General features: G+C 44.6%; 1 protein-coding gene across 1 annotated transcript in view; it reads right to left on the reverse strand.

Moving 5' to 3' along the window:
* Positions 1 to 3,002: 3,002 nt before the first annotated feature.
* The window catches only part of LOC134578471 (uncharacterized), a 51,609-nt gene continuing 31,125 nt past the window's right edge, over positions 3,003 to 23,486 (reverse strand). Inside the window, exons 5-9 of the mRNA XM_063437470.1 lie at positions 4,556 to 4,666; positions 4,193 to 4,309; positions 3,659 to 3,820; positions 3,462 to 3,536; positions 3,003 to 3,320 (exon numbers count right to left, since the gene is read on the reverse strand). Of these exons, the coding sequence (XP_063293540.1) occupies positions 3,243 to 3,320; positions 3,462 to 3,536; positions 3,659 to 3,820; positions 4,193 to 4,309; positions 4,556 to 4,666 (543 nt within the window). The 3' untranslated portion in view covers positions 3,003 to 3,242. The remainder of the gene's footprint in view (positions 3,321 to 3,461; positions 3,537 to 3,658; positions 3,821 to 4,192; positions 4,310 to 4,555; positions 4,667 to 23,486) is intronic.

The raw sequence follows: 23,486 nt of genomic DNA on the forward strand, positions 1-23,486 counted from the left end.
CTATTTGGAATCTATTAGTTCCTGTTGGCAGTTGGTGGAATGTTCGAGGGATTTGAAAGATTTGAAAGCTCTTCTCTGCCCTTGCTGTAGAGTGAGTGAACCACACTCCAACCTTTCCACAGTTACTCCAGCCACTCCAACCACACAACAGTTACTCAAGCCACTCCACCCGGTTACTCCGCCCACTCCAGTTATAGATTACTGGTGGAGGCAAGAACACTTCACACAATTTCCTCAGAAATTGTAGCTTTTCTAGTTGCTGTTTGTTTTTGGTTTTTATTACATGCACATTTGAGGTACATTTCCTTTAGGTTAGCACTTATTATGAGATCTTAGAAAGATATTCATAGGATAGCCCAAAAGCGGACACACATTTAGATAAATAGGATGCTTTTTGATAAGTTGATGATTAGATATATTTTTATAAATATGAGGATTCAGTTCCACCATATGGCCATATTGTGTTAAGCCCACCACTACTTCAAAGTACCCCAATATCACTGGGTCCTACACTAATTCTACCATGGGAGAAAAATTAAATAGTGTGAGTGCTAAATAAGCAAAAGTGTATTTTAATAATCTGTTGTAAGAACTTTTGTATATATTATTCCTCAGGGGTCACCCCCACTCATGAGTTTTACAGTTACCAATTTCTGTTCTTCATTTTTATTGTAAGAACGTTTACAACAGATTATTAAAATACACTGCAACGTACTTAGCACTAGCACTCTTTGATTTGTCTCCTGCACTGGAATTAGTGAAGGACCCACTGATATTGGGATACTGTGAAGTAGTGGTGGGCTTAACACAATATGATATGGCCATATGGTGGGCATGAATCCCCATATTTGTTTGCTGAGATACGTGATTTTAAGTAGCCTTATAAAATAAAAAATAGATTTGTATGTGTGCCCTGTTCCTTCTGTATGATGTATATATTTTGCCCTCTATGGAAGCACCATTTCTGTGACATGCATGTTCTGGGTGTGCACGCAATTTCCTTTTTGTCTTTACTGTTTAGTGATTGATAGAGTTCATAGTATGGTGTTTAGACATTACTCCCAATCATTTAGCGCAATCAAGATTAACATCAGTATTTTTCTTTGAATTGCTTTGCAGGAATACACATGGTACAACACGCAAATACCAAGAAACAAAGCAAATATCATTTTCAAATATTTTTTATTAACCCACAATTGAAGAATCCCTGATGACATGAATGCCCGATTTTATGAGTTAAAATATGAAGTTTGTGCTTATTTGCCTTGTGTATAATGGTACCAGCAAACACCTCGAATTGTATCTGATTAAAGGCCAATCTGTATGAATTTTTTTTTTCAATTCTTTATTTATGTATCGACAGGCATTCAGTACGACATTATTGTTGGTTTACGCAGAAGCCTAGTCATCCGCTATTGCTCAAATGGTGTTACAGAAAGGAAGGTTAGGTTAGTAGCGTGCATAACATATATTGGTGATACCATTCAAGCGGCTTACGCAGAAGCCATTGTTGTGGATTGTTTTGCTTTGCGGTTTTTCGTGGTTTTTCTTGTACTTTAAGTAAACAGGAAGATATATACAATAAAAGAACAAAATAAAAGAGAACTGCGGGTAAAGCTAGATGTATTACCCTGTATTGCACGAGTGAATATCTGTCTGTAAGTGAGCGCTAAAACGTCTTGTTTCTATATATCGTATTGTTCCCAGAGCGCCCATACCTTTTGGAATGTGTTGTTGGTGTTGCGGACCTGTGCTGTCATCTTGTCCATTAAATAATTGTCCCTGATTTTGGAGATTACTAGAGAGATTGGGGGTACTTCGGGCTTAATCCAGTATTGTGCCAATGCTCTTCGAGCTGCTAAGTTTAGCATATTCAGTAGTCTTTGGTCATGTTTGTCTAGTCCCTCCGTTGGTCGTGTCAGTAGGCACGCCCAAGCGTCTGGTGTTATTCGTCGTTGTAGGATTCTGGTGGTCAGATCTGCTATTTTTCCCCAATACTCTTTAACTCTGGTGCACTGCCACCACATGTGGATATATGTACCTTTTTCTCTGCATAGCCTCCAGCAGGTGTCTTTGGGGCTCAGTTGCATGTGGCATTTTTTGACTGGGGTTGTGTACCACCGTAGCATTATTTTGTATGCTTGTTCCTGTAGGGCCGTGCATATGGACACTTTTGCGTTTGCCTCCCAAATGTCCTGCCAGTCTGTCCCCTCTAGTGTTTCGCCTAGATCTGCTTCCCATTTGTCTGGGTATGTCTGTGTGCCCCATGTTCCTGATTCTAAGCATATGTGGTTGTATAGTAGTGAAATTAATTTCGCTGGCATTTTTTCTTTTAAGCAGATTCGTTTAAAGAACGTAGTGGGTTTGGCATTTGCGGTTTTAACCTCTTTGGTTTGTGCGAAATCTCTAATTTGAACGTATCGGAAGAAGTCGAGTGTTTTTAGTGGGGGCAAGGGTTTGTAGGTGTTGGTAGGATACTAGTTGGTTGTCTATATATAAGTGAGTGTAGTGCTGTAGGCCTGTGGCTTCTATGCCTTTAAAGTCTCTTGCCCTAAGTCCCGGTGGGAATGCTCTGTTGCGTAGGACAGGGGTCATTGAGGACAATAGGTCCGTGAGTTTGAATTTCCGTGCGACCTGGTCCCATAAGCTGATGGAGTTTAGAATAGCTGGGTATTCTGTGTATGATTTTTTATATTGTTTGTTAAGGTAACACTGGAGGAAGGCACTAAAACCGCTTAATCTCATTACAATAGATAAAGTGCTTGGAGTACCTGGGCGCTGAATCGTTTTCAATTTGTTAAACACTGAATGAAGGTCCCCGGACGCCTGCTGTCCAGCCCCTCTCTACTGCTTAGGCTCATACTTAAACATTAGTTCAAGCAGCAATAGTTGGCAGTGATAGGAACGCCACCTGCTGGCTCTCAGAGTATCAGACATCTATTGCTGCTATACACTGGTATAGCTAAGGTGGAGTTTAACTACTCCAAGCAAGGGATGTGCAGTAGGCCCCTCATTAGGTGTTAAACTATTCGTGATTTAACATTAACCATGGAATAGGTGCCGTGGATTGCAGACGCTACAACCAATTAAATTAGACAAAATTGTTATAGTGCTAGAGTGTTTCTTTAAATAAAATTTCATATTTTAACCCACATGTTCGTATGATGACATTTTTTCATATGTTCGAACTGTTTTGCAGGAAATCACATGTGGCAAAATCGTCAAGTAATAATGAACTTTTATTAAGAAGTATGTTTTCTAACTAACTTGGGATTATCATTGGTCGAAGACGAATTTTCTCTATCTTGTTTCTCTAACTTCTAAAAAACAAACAGATTATTATTATTTATTCATCTTTTTAAAATTGTTTTTAATTTGAGTAGCTAAATATCATCCCACTGAAAATTACACTTTGTCTACTATGTTGACTGTTTTTTGCTATAAATCTGAATCCAACTTACATTTTTCATTTTCTTTCTATGTATGCTTGTGAGGTACTCCCTGTACTCATTATAGTCTTTTAAAGAGCAAACAACCTAAACAAGAGATTTTCTTTTAATTCAATGTCATTCAGTTAAATTTATGTATGCAATATATGTTAGTGTAAAATTAAATGGTAGTGGCATGTTGCTTGTTTTTTTTTTTTTCTTTATCCTACCTTATCATCGCTGGTAATAAATCCCTGCTGACGTATCCGTTGTCGAGGTATTTTACTTTGGTAATATTCTTTTAAGTGTGGGTCATGCAGGTTATTGTAGGTTGTCCTCATCAAACGACAATATGGATCCTCAAGGTCAAATGATGGACTTGGCTTATAAAGCTGCAAAAACATTATAACATAAAACATGTGTGCACTCATTCTGTAAACCTATTCTGAAGAACAATCATTAGCATAAAACAACCAATATATAAAATAATTGGGGATTGTTTGAAAGGTTAAACATAGTAGGTTAAACATAGTAGACTAATGCTTATCCACTTCAGCTATTTTGTTATATGGTAGAAGAGTTAATAATCTACAATAGAGCTAATGATTGATGTGAGATAGTAATTTATAAAATCTTTTAATGCTTACTTTAATTGATTATTTCCATGGTTTGGCATTAAATATACAACCTTTCATATCAATCAGTAGCCCTATTTCAATTGTCTTGAAAATATCTGCTTACTAGTCTGGATTAGTATTAAATACCTTTTCCGAGAGCTTGGTGGTACAGAACTGGACAGGTTGTTTAGGACTCACTGGGAATTTCACTCCAGAAGGAACGTTCACAAATTGTTCTGCTGGGGGTGCTCTAATGAAATCCACCTAAACAAATAGAAATTCAGTTAATGTAGATTGCAGAACATATGTAATATACATATTAATGTGATTTTTTATTTATTTATAATTTATACTTTGTTGGAGAATGACATTCACAATAAACTAAAAAAAAAAAAAGAAAAGCATCAAGAAAATGACGATGTAAAAAAAATCTCAGGTTCACAGCCTGTGTCTGTAAAATGTTCCCTTCCTAATATGAATCGGACTATGGATTTAAATTGGAGTGTATACCTTTTCCGAGGGTTTTGTGGTAAGCATTGGGATCCGATTATTAGGACATGGTGGGAGTTTGATCCCCGAATACGTATTTCTTTGTGTTGGCCTGGCTCTGATGTTAGATGCCTAAAATAGAGAATCATTTTATAACGATTTTATGCATGCATATATAGGTAAAGTAATCCCTTCTATGACTATTCACATTCCATTTTATTTTTTCTGATGATGAGGCATCAAATTAGTCACCAAAATTATTATACTTATATGGGGGTTGGGGGGTCCATATGGATCTTGGGCATAAAAAGGAAAGGAACTGGGTTAGAAGGTCAAATGGGCAGGGGGGTGCATGGATTTAGTGATTACATAACCCCCATTCACCTTGCCATGTGTTGTTTCTCTCGAAAGAGCTGGAAACATCTGATTCTTCTCGCTTGCAAATCTTTCTGCCATGGTTATACAGTAATAACTGTTAAGGTAGGTCCTGGGCAGCAGATATATATAGCCTAAATTGTCAATGACATCACCACAATGCTGTGACCTCATCAGATACCTTAAAAGGACATCCCACTGCCCGAATACAAAATTCATTAAAAATCACTGTTAGATATACCCCAAATTAAAAACTGCATATATTTTATCATGCATTCTTTCATTGGGGATATATCTAAAAACAGTTTGCAAAACCTACAGTTCTCTGTCCACTGCATATGGAAGTCCTCTCCTTCTAACCGCGCCCAGACTTTCTGGGCTGTCCAATCATAGACTTCCCAAAACAGCTCAATGAAAAGTCTTTGCAAGACAGGTGCTCTGATTAATTGCTGCCTCTTGAGTTTAGCTACTATAATCTTTCACTATTAAAGGCAGGTAGTTAGTAGCAGCTACTAATTAATAACTGGCTTAAAAACTTGTTGCAATTTTTTTCTGGCTGTCCATTAGTAATGTCTGCTTGCAGTGATACCAACCACTTGTAGATGTGTTGCTCATTGGTAAAACACAAAAACATGTAGTTTGTAAGCTGTTTCTAACCACAATGTGCCTGTAAGGGATCCCCGTGAGCTTACTGTACTCTATGATTAGCCAGTTAAAGTGTATGGCATTACACTGTACACATGGTTGCTAGTATAGGAACACTCAAGGCACCATAAAAACTTAATCAAAATGGTGCCAAGAGGCCCCTAGACACATTCTTATTTCAAGTGGTTTCACCCCTTTAGGTATGAGTGTGCCAGGGGCCTCTGGCATGCTTGTAGCTGGTAACTCGCTGGAGTTATTGGGCAACACACACTCTGCATTCACTACACTAACACACACACTGCATTCAGGGGCGGACTGAGAACCCTCAGGGCCCCCGGGCAAAATAAATCAAGGGCCCCCTTACAGGCCCCACCCATACTCCGCAGCAAGCGCCACCCATGTCCCGCCTCCATGCACTGCCTCCAGCCACACCCTACACAATCTTTAGACACACGGAACAAAAGTGCAATAATCCCTTCAAGGCCCCAGTAGAGACTACAATTGAGGGCTAATGGGCCATGGAGGGGGGTCTTTCTAGCAGAGGCTATCTCAGTGTCCTTTAGAGAGTGTGTTAGAAAGAATCCCCTCCAGGCCCTATTAGAGACTACAATGGAGTCTAACAGGCTTGGAAGGGGGTCTTTCTAACAGAGGCCATCTCAGTGTCCCTGCTGGAAACAGTCGCCTCCAGGCCCCAGTAGAGACTACAATTGAGGGCTAATGGGCCATGGAGGGGGGGAGCATTCTAGCAGAGGCTATCTCTGTGTCCTTTAGAGAGTGTGTTAGAAAGAATTTCCTCCAGGTCCCATTAGAGACTACAATGGAGTCTAATGGGGCCTGGAGGGGGGTCTCTCCAACACTCTGGTTCCTATTCACAATATAGCAACACAACATAGCTGATACCTAGGCCAAGTTGGCTCCTCTTACCTTAATTACTGTTGCTGGCTGGCAGTCTGTGGGCTTGCTGGAAGGCTGTGGGCTTACTGGCTGCGGCTGGCAGGCTGTGGGCTTGCTGGCAGGCTGTGGGCTTGCTGGCTACTGCCGGCAGGCTGTGGGCTTGCTGGCTGCGGCTGGCAGGCTGTGGGCTTGCTGGAAGGCTGTGGGCTTACTGGCTGCGGCTGGCAGGCTGTGGGCTTGCTGGCAGGCTGTGGGCTTACTGGCTACTGCCGGCAGGCTGTGGGCTTGCTGGCTGCGGCTGGCAGGCTGTGGGCTTGCTGGCTGCGGCTGGCAGGCTGTGGCTTGCTGGCTGGCAGGCTGTGGCTTGCTGGCTGCGGTTGGCAGGCTGTGGGGTTGCTGGCTTTAAGCCTAACTGGTGGCCTGTAGGCTGGCTGGCTGTCTACTGGCCAGCCTGTGGGCTGGCTGGCCTGTGGGTTGGCTGGCTTGCTGGCTACTGGGGCACTCGTAGATTATTTAAAGAAATAATCCATGCACAATAACCACTACTACTCTGTGTAGTCGTTATGGTGCCAGGAGGGCCGGGCCCCCCTCTCAGAGTAAGTAGTCAAACCGTTTAAGAACAGTTTGACAACTTACCTGGGGTCTGCTGGGATATGAGGCTGTAGTAGGGTATAGGAGCAGTGGTGCAATGTGTAAGGGGTGCAGTCTGTGTGAAAGGTTCAGTGTGTGTGAGGGGGTGTAGTGTGTGAATGTGTAGGGTGTGTGGGGCAATGTGTGTACGAGGGGGCTGTGTATGTGTGTGGCAATGTTAGTATGGGGGGCTGTGTGTGTATGGGTGGGCAGTGTATGTGTGTGTGTGTGAGGCAATGTGTGTAAATGTGTATGGTGTGTGTGGGGCAGTGTGTGTGTATGGTGTGTGTGGGGGCAGTGTGTGTGTATGGGGGCAGTGTGTGTATGGGTGGGCAGTGTATGTGTGTGTGTGTGAGGCAATGTGTGTAAATGTGTATGGTGTGTGTGGGGGCAGTGTGTGTGTATGGTGTGTGTGTGGGGGCAGTGTGTGTGTATGGTGTGTGTGTGGGGGCAGTGTGTGTGTATGGTGTGTGTGGGGGCAGTGTGTGTGTATGGGGGGCAGTGTGTGAATGTGTATGGTGTGGGGGCAGTGTGTTTATGGGGCTAAAGTTCACTCTCACCACTGCGACCACCAGGAATACCTGGTGGTCACAGTGTTGAGAGTGAACTCTAGCCCGTAGCTCCAGGGCTAGAGTTTACTCTTGCAAGAGCCGTAACGTTGCCGTGGTAACCGCGGCAACGATCTGTGCTCGCGCAAGAAGGACCCAGAGGAGCTGCAGGCTGAGTTCCCGGGTCCTCTCTTCCTCCCTCCCCTGCCGGCTGCCCGCACGGTGCCTGCGGACAGGGGAGGGGGCAATTGCCCTCCTCTTACTCCCCCCTCCCCCTCTTCTTACCCCCCCTCCCCCTCTTCTTACCCCCTTCTTACTCCCACTCTCTTCTTACCCCCATTCTTACTCTCCCCTCTTCTTACTCCCCCTTCTTACTCTCCCCATCTTCTTACTCCCCCTCCCCCTCTTCTTACTCCCACCTCTTCTTACTCCTCCCTCTTCTTACTTCTCCCTCTTCTTACTCCCCCCTCTTCTTACCCCCTCCCCCCTCTTCTTACCCCCTCCCCGCTCTTCTTACCCCCCTCCCCCCTCTTCTTACTCCCCCTTCCTCTTTTTACTCCCCCCTCCCCTCTTCTTACCCCCTTTACTCCCCCCTCTCTTCTTAATCTCCCCTCTTCTTACCCCCTCCCCCCTCTTCTTACTCTCCCCTCCCCCTCTTCTTACTCCCCCCTTCCTCTTTTACTCCCCCTCCCCCTCTTCTTACTCCCCCCTCCCTTCTTACCCCCTCTCTCTCTTCTTACCCCCTCCCTCTTCTTACCCCCCTCCCTCTTCTTACCCCCTCTCTTCTTATCCCCTCCCTCTCTCTTTTTACCCCCCCTACTCCCCTCTCTCTTTTTACCCCCCTCCCTCTCTCTTTTTACCCCCCCTCCCTCTCTCTTTTAACCCCCTCTCTCTTTTAACCTCCCCTCTCTCTTTTAACCTCCCCTCCCTCTCTCTTTTAACCCCTCCTCTCTCTTTTAACCCCCCTCCCTCTTTTAACCCCCCCTCCCTCTCTCTTTTAACCCCCCTCCCTCTTTTAAACCCCCCTCCCTCTTTTAAACCCCCCCTCTCTCTTTTAACCCATCTCTTTTAACAACCCCCCCTCTCTTTTAACCCCCCCTCCCTCTCTCTTTTAACCCCCCTCCCTCTCTCTTTTTACCCCCCTCCCTCTCTCTTTTAACCCCCCTCCCTCTCTCTTTTAACCCCCCTCCCTCTCTCTTTTAACCCCCCTCCCTCTCTCTTTTAACCCCCCCTCCCTCTCTCTTTTAACCCCTCCCTCTCTCTTTTAACCCCCCCTCCCTCTCTCTTTTTACCCCCCCTCCCTCTCTCTTTTAACCCCCCCTCCCTCTCTCTTTTAACCCCCCCTCTCTCTCTCTTTTAACCCCCCTCCCTCTCTCTTTTAACCCCCCCTCCCTCTTTTAACCCCCCCCTCCCTCTCTGTTTTAACCCCCCCTCCCTCTCTCTTTTAACCCCCCCCTCTCTCTTTTAACTCCCCCCCTCTCTCTTTTAACTCCCCCCTCTCTCTTTTAACTCCCCCCCTCTCTCTTTTAACTCCCCCCCCTTCCCTCCCTCCCCTCCCCTCCCTCCCTCTCTCATTTTACCCCCTCCCCGTAGCGTGGCCGAGAGGCTCTGCGTCCTCGGTGCCGACCGGATTGATAGGAAGGTGCACACACACTGAGTGTGCACCTTCCTGTCAGTCCGGCCGGGTACAGGAAACAGAAACTCCTGTTCCCCGCGGAACAGGAGTTTCTGTTTCCTGTACCCGGCCGGACTGACAGGAAGGTGCACACTCAGTGTGTGTGCACCTTCCTATAACTCCGGCCGGCACCGCGGACGCAGAGCAGCTCGGCCACGCTACGGGGAGGGGAGGTGAGAAGCTGCAGCCGCCTGAGCGCTCTTAAGAGAGCGCTCAGGCGGCTGCAGCATTTAAAGGGGCGGCCGGGCCCCCTGATGGCGGGCCCCCCTCCCGGCCGGGCCCCCGGACCATGTCCGAAGTGCCCGACCGGTCAGTCCGCCCCTGACTGCATTCATTACACACTAACACACTCTCTGCATTCACTACACTATGCACACACTATGCATTTACTACGCTGACATATACTATGCATTCACTACACTGACACACACTCTGCATTCACTACACTAACACACACTCTGCATTCACTACAATAACACACACTCTGCATTAACTACACTGACACACACTCTGCATTCACTACACCAACATACACTCTGCATTAACTATACACACAGCATCCACTGCACAAACATCCTGTATTCACAGTACACACACTACATACACCGCACATTCAAACACTTTGCATTCACTATACAGAGACACTGCGTCTAATACACACACCACATCCACTACAGACACTGCATCCACTAAACACATTGCATCTAGCACACACAAACACTACATCCACTACACAAACACTACACAAACACACACTAAATCACTGTACACACACTACATCCACTACTCAAACACACTCTGTGTTCACTATGCACACTGCATCCGCTACACAAACACACACTCTGTATTCACTGCACAAACAGTATCTAATACACACAAACACTACATCCATTACACACATTCTAATTCATTTCCACTATACACACCACATTCAGTCCTGTATCATTGTCAGCGGACTAGGTAGGAGTCCTGTGGGTGTTATTAAGTGTTCTTGCATAGCAAGACCACTTAATGTTATCTCACATATATTATTCTTATTATAGCCAAATTTACCACCCTAACTCCTCCCCCAGTTTTTACACTACATAGAGAGTAATATACCGAAACGTGCGGATTGTTCACGATTGGTGTACTATTACTTTGTGGAACGTTTCGCCAAATGGTTTACGGAATATTGTCGTTTTTGTGGCGGAATTGGCCCCATAGGAATGAATGGTGAAATGTTCAAAACTAGACTGGGAGCTGACAAAAGCTGAAAAATCAGGACATGATTTCTAAACTGCCACCACTCCCTCATTTTAAGGCCCACCTACACAAATCTTATATCAAAACGTTCAGCTTTCCCTGCTGCCACTAAACATGTCCACGGCTAAGCCATAGTCCTAATAGTTTTCACAATATGACCATTTGTTTGCAACTCACGCCGTCTATTGACATTCATTGAAACTCTACTCTAGCCACCTCAAATTTGAAGGGCAATTTCTAAACTGCGACTGTGCTTTCATTGTTAATATTGCAGAGACATACTATGCATCAAAATGTAGGTCTGGGTCTTGTGATTCTCACAATATAAAGCTCTTCGCTGTAGGATTTATAGTTTTTAACCCCTTAAGGACACATGACATGTGTGACATGTCATGGTTCCCTTTTATTCCAGAAGTTTGGTCCTTAAGGGGTTAAAATACAACCGTTTGAAGATGGCAACCGCCAGTGAAGTGAGCAATTTGGAGCAGTTTGTTTTGTTTTGCCCTATTTGAAATCTATTAGTTCCTGTTGGCAGTTGGTGGAATGTTCGAGGGATTTGAAAGATTTGAAAGCTCTTCTCTGCCCTATTTGGAATCTATTAGTTCCTGTTGGCAGTTGGTGGAATGTTCGAGGGATTTGAAAGATTTGAAAGCTCTTCTCTTCCCTTGCTGTAGAGTGAGTGAACCACACTCCAACCTTTCCACAGTTACTCCAGCCACTCCAACCACACAACAGTTACTCAAGCCACTCCACCCAGTTACTCCGCCCACTCCAGTTATAGATTACTGGTGGAGGCAAGAACACTTCACACAATTTCCCCAGAAATTGTAGCTTTTCTAGTTGCTGTTTGTTTTTGGTTTTTATTACATGCACATTTGAGGTACATTTCCTTTAGGTTAGCACTTATTATGAGATCTTAGAAAGATATTCATAGGATAGCCCAAAAGCGGACACACATTTAGATAAATAGGATGCTTTTTGATAAGTTGATGATTAGATATATTTTTATAAATATGAGGATTCAGTTCCACCATATGGCCATATTGTGTTAAGCCCACCACTACTTCAAAGTACCCCAATATCACTGGGTCCTACACTAATTCTACCATGGGAGAAAAATTAAATAGTGCGAGTGCTAAATAAGCAAAAGTGTATTTTAATAATCTGTTGTAAGAACTTTTGTATATATTATTCCTCAGGGGTCACCCCCACTCATGAGTTTTACAGTTACCAATTTCTGTTCTTCATTTTTATTGTAAGAACGTTTACAACAGATTATTAAAATACACTGCAACGTACTTAGCACTAGCACTCTTTGATTTGTCTCCTGCACTGGAATTAGTGAAGGACCCACTGATATTGGGATACTGTGAAGTAGTGGTGGGCTTAACACAATATGATATGGCCATATGGTGGGCATGAATCCCCATATTTGTTTGCTGAGATACGTGATTTTAAGTAGCCTTATAAAATAAAAAATAGATTTGTATGTGTGCCCTGTTCATTCTGTATGATGTATATATTTTGCCCTCTATGGAAGCACCATTTCTGTGACATGCATGTTCTGGGTGTGCACGCAATTTCCTTTTTGTCTTTACTGTTTAGTGATTGATAGAGTTCATAGTATGGTGTTTAGACATTACTCCCAATCATTTAGCGCAATCAAGATTAACATCAGTATTTTTCTTTGAATTGCTTTGCAGGAATACACATGATACAACACTCAAATACCAAGAAACAAAGCAAATATCATTTTCAAATAATTTTTATTAATCCACAATTGAAGAATCCCTGATGACATGAATGCCCGATTTTATGAGTTAAAATATGAAGTTTGTGCTTATTTGCCTTGTGTATAATGGTACCAGCAAACACCTCGAATTGTATCTGATTAAAGGCCAATCTGTATGAATTTTTTTTTTTCAATTCTTTATTTATGTATCGACAGGCATTCAGTACGACATTATTGTTGGCTTACGCAGAAGCCTAGTCATCCGCTATTGCTCAAATGGTGTTACAGAAAGGAAGGTTAGGTTAGTAGCGTGCATAACATATATTGGTGATACCATTCAAGAGGCTTACGCAGAAGCCATTGTTGTGGATTGTTTTGCTTTGCCGGTCGTGGTTTTTCTTGTACTTTAAGTAAACAGGAAGATATATACAATAAAAGAACAAAATAAAAGAGAACTGTGGGTAAAGCTAGATGTATTACCCTGTATTGCACGAGTGAATATCTGTCTGTAATTGAGCGCTAAAACGTCTTGTTTCTATATATCGTATTGTTCCCAGAGGGCCCATACCTTTTGGAATGTGTTGTTGGTGTTGCGGACCTGTGCTGTCATCTTGTCCATTAAATAATTGTCCCTGATTTTGGAGATTACTAGAGAGATTGGGGGTACTTCGGGCTTAATCCTGTATTGTGCCAATGCTCTTCGAGCTGCTAAGTTAAGCATATTCAGTAGTCTTTGGTCATGTTTGTCTAGTCCCTCTGTTGGTCGTGACAGTAGGCACGCCCAAGGGTCTGGTGTTATTCGTCGTTGTAGGATTCTGGTGGTCAGATCTGCTATTTTTCCCCAATACTCTTTAACTCTGGTGCACTGCCACCACATATGGATATATGTACCTTTTTCTCTGCATAGCCTCCAGCAGGTGTCTGTGGGGCTCAGTTGCATGTGGCATTGTTTGACTGGGGTTGTGTACCACCGTAGCATTATTTTGTATGCTTGTTCCTGTAGGGCCGTGCATATGGACACTTTTGCGTTTGCCTCCCAAATGTCCTGCCAGTCTGTCCCCTCTAGTGTTTCGCCTAGATCTGCTTCCCATTTGTCTGGGTATGTCTGTGTGCCCCATGTTCCTGATTCTAAGCATATGTGGCTGTATAGCACGCCCAAGCAGGGCCGCCATCAGAAATTTTGGGGCCCCTAACACAGCTCAAGGTCTGGGCCCCCCTTCAAGCCCGCCCAGAAGGCCCGCCTCCAAATCCCGCCCACAGGAATACACACACACTAACATATACAAATACTGAAACAGACATACACACATGCATAGGGAGATACTGACACACACACACACACACATATACATGCAGACATACATACTGACAAACATACATATACATACACATACTGCATACTGATATATACATACATACATACATACACACACACTGGCATACATACATACACACACTGTGGCATACACACACACACACACACTGGCATACACACACTGGCATACACACACTGGCATACACACATACATACACTGGCATACATACATACACACACTGGCATACATACATACACACACTGGCATACATACATACATACATACACTGGCATACATACACTGGCACACTGGCATACACACATACATACACTGGCACACTGACATACACACATACATACACTGCCATACACTGGCATACACACATACATACACTGGCACACTGGCATACATACACTGGCACACACACACATACACTGGCATACACACATACATACACTGGCATACACTGGCATACACACATACATACACTGGCACACTGGCATACACACATACATACACTGGCATACACACATACATACACTGGCACACACACATACAAACACTGGCATACACACATACATACACTGGCACACACACATACATACACTGGCATACACACATACATACACTGGCACACTGGCATACATACACTGGCATACATACACTGGCACACTGGCATACATACACTGGCATGCATACATACATACACTGGCATACATACACACACCTCATTTTCAGCCACTCTCCTCTATTCCTTACCATTTCGTCGCAGGAGGGTGGCTGGGGATGATGTGCGTCGGCTGCCTCTCCTCGCGGCCTTTCTCTTCTCCTTCCCTCGCATAGCCTCCAGCAGGTGTCTGTGGGGCTCAGTTGCATGTGGCATTGTTTGACTGGGGTTGTGTACCACCGTAGCATTATTTTGTATGCTTGTTCCTGTAGGGCCGTGCATATGGACACTTTTGCGTTTGCCTCCCAAATGTCCTGCCAGTCTGTCCCCTCTAGTGTTTCGCCTAGATCTGCTTCCCATTTGTCTGGGTATGTCTGTGTGCCCCATGTTCCTGATTCTAAGCATATGTGGTTGTATAGTAGTCAAATTAATTTCGCTGGCATTTTTTCTTTTAAGCAGATTCGTTTAAAGAACGTAGTGGGTTTGGCATTTGCGGCTTTAACCTCTTTGGTTTGTGCGAAATCTCTCATTTGAACGTATCGGAAGAAGTCGAGTGTTTTTAGTGGGGGCAAGGGTTTGTAGGTGTTGGTAGGATACTAGTTGGTTGTCTATATATAAGTGAGTGTAGTGCTGTAGGCCTGTGGCTTCTATGCCTTTAAAGTCTCTTGCCCTAAGTCCCGGTGGGAATGCTCTGTTGCGTAGGACAGGGGTCATTGAGGACAATAGGTCCGTGAGTTTGAATTTCCGTGCGACTTGGTCCCATAAGCTGATGGCATTCTCTGTATGATTTTTTATATTGTTTGTTAAGGTAACACTGGAGGAAGGCACTAAAACCGCTTAATCTCATTACAATAGATAAAGTGCTTGGAGTACCTGGGCGCTGAATCGTTTTCAATTTGTTAAACACTGAATGAAGGTCCCCGGACGCCTGCTGTCCAGCCCCTCTCTACTGCTTAGGCTCATACTTAAAAATTAGTTCAAGCAGCAATAGTTGGCAGTGATAGGAACGCCACCTGCTGGCTCTCAGAGTATCAGACATCTATTGCTGCTATACACTGGTATAGCTAAGGTGGAGTTTAACTACTCCAAGCAAGGGATGTGCAGTAGGCCCCTCATTAGGTGTTAAACTATTCGTGATTTAACATTAACCATGGAATAGGTGCCGTGGATTGCAGACGCTACAACCAATTCAATTAGACAAAATTGTTATAGTGCTAGAGTGTTTCTTTAAATAAAATTTCATATTTTAACCCACATGTTCGTATGATGACATTTTTTCATATGTTCGAACTGTTTTGCAGGAAATCACATGTGGCAAAATCGTCAAGTAATAATGAACTTTTATTAAGAAGTATGTTTTCTAACTAGCTTGGGATTATCATTGGTCGAAGACGAATTTTCTCTATCTTGTTTCTCTAACTTCTAAAAAACAAACAGATTATTATTATTTATTCATCTTTTTAAAATTGTTTTTAATTTGAGTAGCTAAATATCATCCCACTGAAAATTACACTTTGTCTACTATGTTGACTGTTTTTGCTATAAATCTGAATCCAACTTACAGTTTTCATTTTCTTTCTATGTATGCTTGTGAGGTACTCCCTGTACTCATTATAGTCTTTTAAAGAGCAAACAACCTAAACAAGAGATTTTCTTTTAATTCAATGTCATTCAGTTAAATTTATGTATGCAATATATGTGCTTTCATTGTTAATATTGCAGAGACATACTATGCATCAAAATGTAGGTCTGGGTCTTGTGATTCTCACAATATAAAGCTCTTCGCTGTAGGATTTATAGTTTTTAACCCCTTAAGGACACATGACATGTGTGACATGTCATGGTTCCCTTTTATTCCAGAAGTTTGGTCCTTAAGGGGTTAAAATACAACCGTTTGAAGATGGCAACCGCCAGTGAAGTGAGCAATTTGGAGCAGTTTGTTTTGTTTTGCCCTATTTGAAATCTATTAGTTCCTGTTGGCAGTTGGTGGAATGTTCGAGGGATTTGAAAGATTTGAAAGCTCTTCTCTGCCCTATTTGGAATCTATTAGTTCCTGTTGGCAGTTGGTGGAATGTTCGAGGGATTTGAAAGATTTGAAAGCTCTTCTCTTCCCTTGCTGTAGAGTGAGTGAACCACACTCCAACCTTTCCACAGTTACTCCAGCCACTCCAACCACACAACAGTTACTCAAGCCACTCCACCCAGTTACTCCGCCCACTCCAGTTATAGATTACTGGTGGAGGCAAGAACACTTCACACAATTTCCCCAGAAATTGTAGCTTTTCTAGTTGCTGTTTGTTTTTGGTTTTTATTACATGCACATTTGAGGTACATTTCCTTTAGGTTAGCACTTATTATGAGATCTTAGAAAGATATTCATAGGATAGCCCAAAAGCGGACACACATTTAGATAAATAGGATGCTTTTTGATAAGTTGATGATTAGATATATTTTTATAAATATGAGGATTCAGTTCCACCATATGGCCATATTGTGTTAAGCCCACCACTACTTCAAAGTACCCCAATATCACTGGGTCCTACACTAATTCTACCATGGGAGAAAAATTAAATAGTGCGAGTGCTAAATAAGCAAAAGTGTATTTTAATAATCTGTTGTAAGAACTTTTGTATATATTATTCCTCAGGGGTCACCCCTGATGTAGAATTATTAAAAATCTTTATTGAACTTGTATTGAATTATTGCACTAACTCCGTTTTAACCTGATATTGTGACAAATCCTCCATTTTGTCCTCATAACCTGACTTCTCCATTTCAAAACTACATTACATGACAGAATTTCCCAGCACATCTAACACAATAGACAAAGACTGTATTTTCCATAAAGACATGACTACCCAGGAACTGCTGAATTTGCCCTAACTCGCAACATAGTATAATTTGAAGGCCATGAGAACACTGTAGTAATGAAATGTTCTATTCATAAGAGACCTTGCACCTGACCACAAGACCTGACATCACTGACTGTGTAAAATGACGCTCAAGCCCCCCTTTCCACCGAGTAAACCTCATGCTAAGGGAAATGGCGCTTGAGCCCCTTGTCCCCACCCGTGTCCAAAACAATACCACCTCTCGGTGGGTGGACACGAAGCTAACCACTTAGTTTTTGAGCCAATTAATTATATTGATAGGTGGACACTAATCCAGACACTTAACAATTAATCCAATTAATGATGTTTATTTACTGATATCTTGATAATCAATGATGACGCAAAATGCCTCTTAAAAGGGCCTGCGAGCCCACTCTTGCTTCACTTGCCAATAAATTTCCTCGAAGTTATTTTAACCTGAACTCCGTGTGTCAGACTGAATTACTTCAGCGTATATACGCAATTCAATTCTCTTTAATTTGGACAGGAACAGATAGACATTTAAACATTTTTGGTTTACTGAAAAAGTACCATAACAACTTTGGCGCCCGAACAGGGACCCCGGGCTATGTCTGGCCGGTGAGCCGTCCTAAGGAAGACGCAGTTGGACGGAGGAATCCGGGGGGAAGGAAAGGAGATTGATCACCTCCAGGTACACGGTAGAGACTTCTGCAGAGCCACCGGTATGTTCCGGCCCCTTTGATTGACCCGTCCACGTGTCTGTGACTGCTTCCCGGGAGGACATCAAAGACAGGTAATATCTTGCCCGGGGTCTCATTACCCATTTATTTACCTGCATTTAGTCTATCTGTTGCCTGGGTGTGTCTGTATTGGCATGGTCTAGTTTGAGTGCCCGGGCTGAGTGTTTATTTGTCTCCCCTTTTTGGGATAAAAGGGGGGTGGACCCGTGGTAGTTTGCCTGGGGGTCCTGTGTTTGTCTGTTGCCCCTTTTGGGATAAAGGGGGGTGGACCCGGGGGATTTGCCTGGAGTCCTGTTGCCTGTTTTACTCCTTTTAGGAGCCACGTGGCTGTGGCTGTAGGGAAAAAGGGGGGTTGACCTGTGGAAGTTTTCCTGGGGGTCTTCTTTGCCTGTTTACTTCTTTTAGGAGCCTCGTGGCTGTGGCTGTATGGAAAAAGAGGTTTGTTGGAACTGTGGGAACTGTGTAGACTCATAGTTTCCTGTGATCCTTCTTGTGTCACTTTGATAGCCTAGCTAGCTTCACTGTGCGCTTCGGAACCCTCCGGCTCTAAGTGTTGAGTTGGGGGCTTTCCTGAACCCGGAACCCTCCGGCTCTAAGTGTAGAGTTGGGGGCTTTCCTGACCCCGGACCCTCCAGCTTTTAGCGCTGAAGTTGGGGGCTTTCCTGATTATTTAATTTGTGGTAGGGGACTCAGTCTCCTGGGGGGATTCAAGTAGGCATTGCTTGTTTTCCGCATCACGTGGTAGTGAGACTTATAAGTGGGTTTTATAGGGGCACTACGGGAGTGAGGATAGAGGTGGCCACACTTTGTGGACTGCTGTACTGAGGGAGGCTAGACAGGATTCGGGTCGGAGATGGTTGCTGTTTCCTGTGGCCGCTGGTAGTGAGACTTACGAAAGTCGTTCTCCGAGCGGGGACACTACGAGGTTGAGGGAGGTGACTTGGGTCACATGAGTAAAGGAAAGGAATTACTGTTGATTTTATTTGAACTGTGATGCATGCACTGTATTTCAACTGTATTGTTGTCTTGTTTGTTTAATTAGGAGTCATTCAAACTCCTGTGTCTGTCTCTAAGGATTTTTCCTTACCTTTTTACCTTTTCTGCACTTCCTGTACTATTACACTATCCACTCCCATTCCTCTTAATAGAGAAGTGATTGGTCACACACTTCTCACCTCGCTCCCATCCGTGTCTACCACCCCGGGTAGGCGGATTCAGTGACTAGTCTACGTTTTGGGAAGACGCACTTGAATAGGACCCACCTTCCTCAAGTGGCAGTCGAGCATTGTAGACGTTCTTGTTCAATTTTCCTTATCTTTCCCTGTATCTAGGACGCTGGTGTAGGGGAAGGGTGAATATGGGGCAGGAATTGAGTAAGCCCAGTAAGGGCTGGCTAGCATGTGATTTAGTTGAAGACAGAGAGGGTGAGGAGATGGTTAAAGGTGTTGAAAAGATTGCTAAAGTGTGTAAAATTGCTGTGCCGACATGTGGTAGATTACAGCCAGAAAGCTGGCGTAGATTACTGATGGAGAAGAAAGGCAAGCTTGCAAATAATGATTTATTAAAGACAGCTGAAGCATGGTACAGAGTAGCGAAGGCTATTCAGCAAGAAGGTTGGGTTGAGGAAGAAATAATTCACAAGGGTGTGAAATTGTTTGTGTATCATAATAACTGTGTTGCTGGGGCTTTTCCTCAGCCAGCGCCCCAAAATGGCGCCCAGGGGATGTCTATCCCCAAGGTTCAGTCAGCAATAGGTGATAGCCAGCTGACTATGTTCCCCACTCCCAATCATCCCAACGCCCATCCCGCCACCTCCCCCGTTTGCCCGGTCCTGAATTATGATGGATCTTTCTTTTCCCCTTCTCCTTCCCTAACACTCCCATCATCCTCATCCATCCCTAAAACACCTTCTGTGTCTAACATCTCATCTGCCATTCCTTCCCTGCACTTTCTCTCCGTTGATAATCCTACCCTCCCATCTGCATCAGCCCAGTTAGCTAACCCCTCCTCCCCTGCCACTGCCAATCTTGCTGAACCCACTCCGGCTCCTCCTTCTTCACCCGCCTCTACTGATTCTTCTCCATCCTCTCCCTTGCCCGCCCCTACCACGGCCCAGGTTCCCACCCCCTTTGCTAATCCCTACCCAACTTTCCTGCCTTCTCCAGGTTCCGCCCCAGCCCCCACCCAGATGGCTTGGCCATACCCCTTCCCTTACCCCATGTCCATGCCCTATCCAAATTTTACATACCCCTTTCCCCAAGCCACTCCCCAGGTTCCGGTCATGCCCAGTCCGGTACAGTCTGCCCCGGATGTGCCCACATCCAACATGGCCGCCGCTTCTTCCCTTAACCCCATTGCAACTTCCTTCCCCGCCTCCAATATGGCGGCCCCCAGTCACTCAGCACCCCTGATGCCGGTGCTTCCCGGCGATTACCGATCCCAAGATTATGACCCAATGGCGACTCCCGCCTCCGGGACTCCTTCTCATCCCCCGGCTCTGTCACCTCAGGTGATCCCCTCACGCAGAAGGGCCCAGATCCTAGAATTAGATGAGGAAGAGGATGACAGGCTGTCTCAGGATTCATTTGACGCTGCGGGAGTCTCGGCCCACCGCTCTATTGAAGATCCCTTCGGCCATAAGGGTCGGGGAGAACGGGCCCCTCCTAAATATGTTGCCTTTAACCCCACACAAGCTAGTGCTTTAATGAAATCTCTCCCTGACCCAGAGAAGCAGCCTATGCCTTTTTACCGAGGGATAGTTCAGATTCAAAAGACTTATTCCGCCGCCTGGCGTGACCTACTGAGCATTTGTGCTATTAAAGCAGGGGATGCATATTGGCCCAGCATGGCCCGCCACCTCAGTACAGATCTGCTTACAAGTGATGTTGATTACCCCTCCGGAGTAACTTTTTGCAACCAATTGAAAGACTGGGCTAAAGATAAGCTTGCAGATCAGGCTGCTGGCCTTACTGATGTTGTGCAGGACAAAGGTGAATCTGTAGAAAGATTTCATGCAAGACTGTATCAAATGTTTACAGATTTGGGATTTGATCTTACTGACAAAATTCATTCACAAATGCTGTCAGGTGCGTTTGTCCAAGGTGTTAAAGACTCCATACGCAAGGGAATCATTGCTGCACGCCCTGAATATAAGGTTGTTCCTCTGGATACTTTACTCCTAGTTGCTAGAGGTCTGGAATCTGCTCAGACCCCCAGAAGACCCAATCCAGCTCCCATCATGGTGGCCCGCTCCTCCCCTGCCCCCAAGGGTGCTAAACTGGAGGATGTAACTTGTTTTAATTGCAAAGCTACAGGACATTATAGAAGTGGTTGCCCAGAACCTAGAAGGGAACCAGGGGAGCCCAGAAAGCCTTCCAAACCTGCCCCGGCCCCTAAGGCCGAGAAAACGGTTCCAATTGTTGAGGAACCAGATGATTAGGAAATTGGCAAACCTGTGTCACTAACCCCTGTCATGGCAGTGTCTACAGGGGATAAAGGGGGGGGGGGGCACTTGCCACAGTGACTTTACCCATTGAAGGCCAACCTACCACATTTCTTGTTGACACAGGTGCAGCCCGAAGTGTTCTAAGAGAACAAGACCTGCCAGACCCATCTTTCTTGTCAAATATTGATGTCTCTTGTGTTGGAGTGGATGGCCAACCAAGACACAGTCCTCTAACATCCCCTCTGCGAGTTGGCACAAGCCTACTTGCTCGTTTTGTAGTATCCTCCACATGCCTTATTAACCTGTTAGGCGCTGATGTCCTCTCACGCCTGCAGGCATCTATAACCTTCACTCCAGATGGACAAGTAGAAATGTCTACACCTCTATCTGTTTCAGACACCTCAGCCTTGTGCTCCCTACCTCTGATGCTGCAATTAGAAGAACCCCGTAGGGAAGCAGCAGAACCAAGGTCCAATTTCCCAGATGTGCTGAAAACACAGGTGCCTGCTAAGTTATGGTCCTCAGGCCCAGAGGACATAGGTCATCTAAATGTCCCACCTGTGGTGGTAAAGCTTATTCCAGGAGCTAAGTTACCAAGAAAACCGCAATATCCTCTAAAACCAGCACAGGCTGCAGCCATTTCTATCCAAATCAAAGCACTCTTAGAGAAGGGTGCTCTAGTGAAATGCAAATCAGAATGTAATACTCCATTGTTTCCTGTGAAGAAGAAAACTCCAAAAGGTGAGCCTGAGAAGTACAGGATGGTTCAGGATCTCCGTGCTGTCAATGAAGCAACTGTTCTGGACACCCCTCTTGTACCAAACCCTCACACTCTGCTCTCAGGAGTCCCTCCATCTGCAAAGTACTTCACAGTCATTGACCTGGCTAATGCTTTTTTCAGTGTTCCACTGGATCCTTCCTGTCAATACTTGTTTGCTTTCACCCATGAAATGCAACAGTATACATGGACTGTCATGCCCCAAGGAGCACAAAATTCTCCAAGCCAATTTGCAAAGGCCATGTGTACCATCCTTGACCCATGGCAAGCTGAACACCCAGAAGTTGTTTTGCTCCAGTATGTGGATGATTTACTGCTTTGTGGAGATGATATACCCACTACTGAAAAGTGTTCACTTAGTCTGCTTTGCTATTTGGCAGAACAAGGATGCAAAGCTTCACTTCTCAAGCTGCAGTTCTGCCAACCTTCAGTTATTTTCCTTGGACATTGCTTATCTCAAGGTACCAGACATCTCACTCGGGACCGAGTCAGAGCAGTTCTGGACATTCCACCCCCAAGGACTTCAAAATCTCTTCATGCCTTCTTAGGCCTCATTTCCTACTGCAGAGCATGGATCCCAGAAGCCTCTCTGTTTATGCAACCTCTCTATGATGCACTCAAGACAGACCCATTCTGCCTGACCAATGAAGCTCTGGACAATTTCAAATCTCTTAAACGTGCCATTGCTTCTGCTCCTGCCTTGGGCCTACCAGACTATACCAAACCTTTCAAATTATTTGTTTCTGAAAGACAAGGCCATGCTACAGGAGTTCTTACCCAAACTAATGACTTAAGAGGCCGCCAGAGGCCTATTGGATACTTCTCATGCCAACTGGACATTGTGGCCAGAGGGACCCCTTCCTGCCTTAGGGCTGTTTTTGCTGCAAGAGAACTCATTGAAAGAACTTCAGACCTGGTCCTTGGCCACCCTCTGGTTGTTTTGGCCCCTCATGACATCTCTGCCATTATCAACCAAGTCCAGCTCAAGCACGTGTCTCCTGCTAGACACTTGCGTCTGCAATGTCATCTTCTTCTGCCTGACAACATTTCTATACAAAGATGTCAAGTTCTTAACCCATCCACTCTTCTTCCACTCCCTGAGGGGGGTATCTACTACGGGTTTGTCACAGATGAAACCTACATCTACCTTCTCTGTGGATGTATCAAGAAAATAATGCATCCACATTTAACATTTTATAAAGACAAGACACCTCTCTGTGAAGGCCCGGATTATGCCTTCTGTACCATGTGGTACAAGCCAAACATTACTCCTGAACCTTGCTACGAAGATGAGCTTTACCACTGGATTGAAGTGAAGCTCACTGCTCAAGATTTCTATTGTGACTCTGAAGGCAATAGCATGGTCCTGATCCAACTGCCCTCAGAACTTAATTACCTGTACCGCCATTG

The sequence above is a fragment of the Pelobates fuscus genome, chromosome 12 (assembly GCF_036172605.1).
Source record: "Pelobates fuscus isolate aPelFus1 chromosome 12, aPelFus1.pri, whole genome shotgun sequence".
Lineage (NCBI taxonomy): Eukaryota > Metazoa > Chordata > Amphibia > Anura > Pelobatidae > Pelobates > Pelobates fuscus.